Source organism: Rhincodon typus, chromosome 36 (genome assembly GCF_021869965.1).
Source record: "Rhincodon typus isolate 14 chromosome 36, sRhiTyp1.1, whole genome shotgun sequence".
Lineage (NCBI taxonomy): Eukaryota > Metazoa > Chordata > Chondrichthyes > Orectolobiformes > Rhincodontidae > Rhincodon > Rhincodon typus.
Window position 1 is genome coordinate 2,857,098 of NC_063367.1, and position 6,701 is coordinate 2,863,798.

General features: G+C 39.3%; 1 protein-coding gene across 1 annotated transcript in view; it reads left to right on the forward strand.

The window, feature by feature from the left end:
* The window catches only part of LOC109916808 (fibrillin-1-like), a 589,008-nt gene that overhangs the window by 389,476 nt on the left and 192,831 nt on the right, over positions 1 to 6,701 (forward strand). Inside the window, exon 27 of the mRNA XM_048617021.1 lies at positions 2,444 to 2,566. Within this exon, the coding sequence (XP_048472978.1) occupies positions 2,444 to 2,566 (123 nt within the window). The remainder of the gene's footprint in view (positions 1 to 2,443; positions 2,567 to 6,701) is intronic.

Here is a 6,701-nt window from a genome sequence, read left to right on the forward strand (position 1 = left end):
AATCTTTGCAGACATCTGTGCATTCTGACAGCATCAATATTTATATTGCCAGTTGCAGGTATTTAGCTTCATGGCTACATGGGTTGGGAACGAGGACTTCAGCCAAAGGAAAAAACAATAATTTGCATTTATGTAATGCCTTATGTAGCAAGCATCACAAGACACTTTTCATCAGGTAAAAAATGATATTGAGTCACAGAAGATTACAGGACAGATGACCAAAATCTTGGCCAAAGAGGTAGGTTTTGAAGATCACCTCAAAATGAGAGGAGAAGAATTTAGAGAGAATTCCAGAGCATATGGCAAATGAAATCACAGCTGCAACCCTTGGACCAATTACATTTAAGGATGCACAAGATGCCAAATTTGGAGGAACACGGGGCAACACGGTGGCGCAGCGGTTAGCATTGCTGCCTCACAGCACCAGGGACCTGGGTTCAAATCCACCCTTGGTTGCGCACTCTTCCCGTGTTTCTGTGGGTTTCCTCCAGGTGCTCTGTTTCCTCTCACTGTCTAAAGATGTGCAGATTAGGTGGATTGGCCGTGCTAAATTTCCTACAGTGTCCAGGGATGTGCAGGATGGGTGGATTAGCCATGGGAAATGCAGGGTTGCAGGGAAAGGGTAGGGGAGTGGGTCTGGGTTGGATGCTGTTCGGAGGGTTGGTGTGAATTTGATGGGCCAAATGGCCTGCTCCACTACTATTCTAAAAGTTCTACATTTTAAAATTTCAAAAAGTTGCAAGTTAGGGAAGGATGAGGCCATTGGAAGAATTTTCAAACAAGGATGAGGAGTTTAAAATTGAGGCTTTGTTGGACCAGGGTGTGTAAATGCCTGCAATTATGGAAATGATGGATGAATGAGACCTGCTGCAAGTTAAAGTAGGGAGTTTTTGTATGAGCACAGGTTTATGTAGGAAAGAAGATGGGCAGACAGTGAAGAGAGCATTGGGATCGTAGAGTCTATAGGTAATAAAATCATAAGAAATACAAGCAGATTAAGCCATTCGTCCTTCTCTAAATTTCAAAGAGATCTTGGTTGATCCTATCCTGGCCTTAAGTCCAATTTCTTGGCTGTCTTCTATAACCCTTGACTCTCTTGTCATTGAGAAAGCAGTCTAAATCAGCCTTGAATATTTTCAATGACACAGCCTCAACTGCTCTCTCTGAAAGAGAATTCAAAGGCTAATGATTCTCTTGAGGAAATAAATTCCTCCTTTTATCTGTTTTAAATGGGAGATCCCTTATCTTTAAACATACTTCCTAATTCTAGATTCCCACAGAAGAAGAAACATCTCTTAGTATGTGTCAAGCCTGTTGAGAATCAGTTATGTTTCAGTGGATCACCTATCATCCTTCTAATCTTCGTTGAGTATAATCACAACCTACTCAACTTTTCTCAAAAGACAAGCTCTTCATCCTAGGATTAAAGCTAATGCACCTTCTCTGAAGTAGTTCCAGTGCAAATATATTCATCCTTAAATAAGCAGCCAAAACTGGATCGTTATGGTTTCAGCTATGACCTGATCAGTTGTGGCAGTACATTTATTCTCCAGTGCCATGCTCCTATGTCTTGTGTTCTGTAAGCTAGGCTTCCACATCCAGTGAGCATGCCTGGGGCCCACTACAGAACTATTAACCCCTGCTGCATAATGTAGGAATCCAGTCAGAGAATCAGTGGGATTGGTGAATTTTTTTCACTTTCCAGGTCAGAGTAAATTCAGGAAAATCCAATCCCACGAATACCTAGAAAGACCATGTAAAAGGCAAACATTACAGCAATCAAATTAATCTTCATTCTTTTTCTCCCCTGGGAATGGTGGAAAATGCATATGAACCTCAAAATCTAATTTACAACAAAAAGACCAAATTACTGTATAATTTGATTTGATTTGATTTATTTTTGTCACATGTACCGAGATACAGCAAGAAGTATTGTTTTGCATGCTAACCAGACGAATCATACCTTACACAAAGTACATAAGGTAATAGAACAGAATGCAGAATATAGTGTTCCAGCTACAAAGAAGGTCCAGAGAAAGATTAACTCTGATATGAGAGGTCTATTCATAAGTCTAATAACAGCAGGGAAGAAGCTGTGTATAAGTTTACTACACTTCTTTAAAAATTAAATCCTTATTGATTTTTTTCATTAAAAAAATCAAAAGAAAAGAATGAGTGCATGAGTATACTACCTTGTAACAATTAGATTTGCACTCAAGCTAGCACTTGAAGGTCTTTGGCATTGAATGTTCCATTTCTGGATTGCAAAGTTATTGGTTTCAAATTCCTTGTCATTGGTGGTGTCAGATTTCATGCTACAGGTTTTAATTTATTTCACTTACTTTGCCTAATGTCATGTGGTTGCATTACCAGTTCAGATCTGAAAATGTAATCTACCTGAATTAGACTGCACAATTTATTCACAAGTTACCTACTGTTACAGACATCGATGAATGCACAATTGTGAATGGAGGATGTGAGACTTACTGCACAAATTCTGATGGCAGTTATGAATGCAGCTGTCGAAGTGGCTATGCATTGTTGCCAGACCAACGATCTTGTACAGGTAAGATATAATTATTCAGAAACCATTTAGCTTTAAATGCAGACCATTAAGTAGTTTTAGCAGTAATCTGCAATCCCAAATATATTGATCTCATAAGAATGTTTACTATTTCAGATTGAGTCATTATTAAAGGATATTAGAATTAATTCTGTGGTCTACTTTTTAACTCTGAAAGAAATATTGAAATTATAGGTTATCTTCCTTGTGTCAAGATATTCCATTGTGCCCCATAAAAGTCAATTGTAATAACTTTATAGCACTAGCATAATGCTAGTTAATGTCTGTTAGTCATTTTCACAAACTGAAGCTCAGACTTGTTAATACCCACTTACATGTCATTAACATACATGCAACCTATTGCTCCGTTCCTATTCTTAGATTCTCACTTTCAGTGTTGGAGCAGGGAAATTTCACACAAGCTGTGTTTAGATGTGTTATACTTGTTGCACATCATATAACTGTAACATGTTAATTTGAGTACATTCTAATATGAAATAGTTTCCAGATTTCTCCCATTTTTATTTTGCTTGTAATTTTCACCTCCCCACCTCAAAGCATCACTGCTTGGTGAGATATGTGCAACTGAGCAACTTTTTTTCAGTCTTTCTGTGAGAGCATCGCATGGGCATCAAGCCAAACACAGTTCTATCCTTACCTGGTATTCACACATGCAGTTCCAGTAGCACATTGAATAGCCATTTGTTAGAACGCTGGCCAATTTTTCACTTTCCAAATTCATGGATTATGAAGTCAGTCGTAATATATATTTAACACCTCCCCAGTGAAAATCAGAGCTATGGGTGAAACTAATTCACATCAAGCTACGTAGCCTTCTGTAGCCCAAATGATTTTTGGATAGCCTGATGTGTATTTTTCTAACAGTGTTTATGTATCAGTTTCGCAAGTGAACTTTACAAAGTACAAAGTTGACTTTCTTCAAATATCAGCCAAGAAAAACATTTATTGTACTTTTACTGAAAAGCAAGAGAAGTACTATGATTATGATATACATTCCCAGTTGCTTTTACTCAGATATAATCAGTGATAAAGAGTGACACCTATATTGGAGAAAAATGTTCCCACTGCCTATCAAGACACTGGGAAGGTGGAAAGAGGAGTTATAAGCACCAGCATATCACAGAAATGTTCTGATTTTTCTACAAAACTGATTTCCAATAAACTAATTGCGTAAATATGTTTCCTTTTATTTCAATCCATGCAGTATATTGAAACAGAGAAACATCTGAGTTTTGCACACTAGTTGTTTTTAAAACACAGTGGCTGTCACATTAAGCATTCACTTAATTAAAACAGGGATGTGGAAACTATTATCAGTAACCAGTGATACCTAATGAAATAAAAACAGAAATGTGCTGGAAACACTCATAAGGTCAGGCAGCATCTGTGTAGAAAAACAGAGTTTTTATGATAATACAACCATTAAAGTTTGGAGCAGGAGTAGGCCAGTTGCTCCTTTGAGACTACTCTGCCATTAAAGAAGATCATGGCTGATCTCTTTATGTGCCGAATTCCGTAAGCCTTCTTAATCACAACAGAAAGAACTGCGGATGCTGTAAATCAGAAACTCAAACCAAAGTTTATAGAAAAGCTCAGCAGGTCTGGCGGTATCTTCAGAACAAGGAAGACGGGTCACTGGACCTGAAACATTAACTGTAGTTTCTCTTTACAAATGCTGCCAAACCGGCTGAGCTTTTCCAGCAGTTTCTGTTTCTGAGCATTCTTAATCACTTGCTATTGTGAATACTAATTTTTTTGTAACTTGTAATAGAAAGCAACGTGTGTAATTTTTAGAGGGGAGGTGAATTTGAATTCAATAAAAATCTGTAATTGAGATTCAAATGAGGACCATGAAAGCATAGTCGATTGTTGAAAAAACACATCTGGTTCACTGATGTCCTTTAGGGAAAGAAATTTGCCATCCTTACCTGGTCTGGCCTACATGTGATTTCAGACCCACACAAACATGATTGACTCTTAACTGCCCTATGTGCAATAAATGCTGGCCTAGCCAGCAATACCCTCATTCTGTGAATGAATAAAAATAAATAGATTCATGCAGTAGAACACCTACCTTTCTGCACCTCCGAATTGACAGCCAATCTCCATTTAAATATTATTCTGCTTTTTATTCTTCTTTCCAAAGAGGTCAACAGTGTAGAAAAAGGCCCTTCAGTCCATCATATCTGTAACAGTCAAATACGAGGACCTAACATCTAACCCCATTTTCCAGAACTTTGCCGTAGCCTTCTATGCCTTGGTATCACAGCGCACATATAAATATTTTTAAAATACTATGTGGGTTTCTGCTTCTACCTCTATTACAGGCAGTGAGTTCTTCCAAAACTGCTGCCCCTTGCCTTAAATCTATGCCCCAGTCATTGATATCTCCATCAAAGGAGAAAGGTTGCTTCCCATCTACCCTGTCTATGCTTGTTCATAATTTTTTTCATTCATTCACGGGGCATGGGCATATAAGGAGCAGTTGAGGACTCTGGGTCTGTAATCGGTGGAGTTTAGAGGGATGGTGGGGGGGATCTGTTTGAAACTTACACAATACTTAGAGGCTTGGTTAGAGTGGACATGGAGAAGATGTTTCCACTAGTAGAAGAGACTAAGGCCTCAAGGGCACACCAAAAAAACAAATGGACCCTTTAGAACTGAGATGAGGAGAAATTTCTTCAGCAAGAGGGTGATGAATCTGTGAAGCTCACAAGGCTGTGGAAGCCTAGTTATTTGGTGTATTTAAGACAGAGATAGATATGTTCTTGATTAGTCAGGAGATCAAAGATTATGGGGAGAAGATAGCAGAATGGGGCTGAGAAACAAATCAACCATGGCAGAGCAGACTCGATGGGCAGTATAGCCTAGTTCTGCTGTTATATCTCATAGTCCTCCAAGTCCTTCTCAACATAGAGGAATACACATTCATCAGCTGAGGAAGTACGGTACATGGTAATCAGCAGGAGGTCTCCTTGCCCATGTTTGACCTGATGCCATGAGACTTCATGGAATCCAGAGTCAATGTTGAGGACACCCAGGGCAACTCCCTGTCGACTTATATACCACTGTGCCACCACCTCTGCTGGATATGTCTTGCCAGTGAGACAGGGCATATCCAGAGATAATGATGGTGATGTCTGGGGCATTGTAAGGTGTAATTTCATGAATATGACTATGTCAGACTTGACTTGAGAGACAGTTCACCAAATTTTAGCACGAGCCCCCTGATGTCGGTTGAAGGACTTAGCAGGGTCGACAGGGCTGCTTGTATCATTGTCATTTCTGTTGCCTAGCTTGATGACCAAGTGGTCCATCCGGTTCATTTCTTTGTTGAGAATTCATGGTGACTGATACAACTGAGTGCTAGACTGTTTCAGAGGGCAGTTAAAAGTCAACCGCATCGCTTTCGGTCTGGAATCATAGGTAAGTCAAACCAGGTGAGGATGGCAGGTTTCGTTCCTTGAAGGATGTTTATGAACCAGATGTATTTTTCCGACAATCAACAATGATTTGTTGGTCATCATTAGATTCTTAATTCCAGACACTTATTTAATTTACATTTCACCATTTGCAATGGCAAGATTTGAATCTGGACTCCCTAGAACATCCGAGATAACAAGGTGTAGAGCTGGATGAACACAGCAGGCCAAGCAGCATCAGAGGAGCAGGAAGGCTGACGTTTCGGGCCTAGACCCTTCTTCAGAAATCATTTGATTGTTTTATTTCAACCTGGATCAGTAGCATCTTCAAGAGAACTCAGCATAGAAACAACTTCTTGTTTGGTTCCTAGGCAAACTGATACAGTTTTGTGTCTGGAAATTACGGAAGAAACATCCAACATTTGAGGGAGAAAACACTTCTCCTCCTGTTCTCTTTCTTCTGTGAATAAAGATGTAAAAGAACATTCTAAGCAACCAGCTACTCTCTCTCTTTCTCTCTCTCTCTCTGCAAATTCCCTTCTGGAAAGGAGAGGGGAAAACCACCTTCACAGACACTGAATGGACAATTTCCTAACCAGTGTAGGAAGGATTGAGAATTAGTGGCTACAACCTCATGCCATAAAGTATTAGAATCATACAGCACAGAAACAGACCCTTCAGTCCAACCAGTCCAT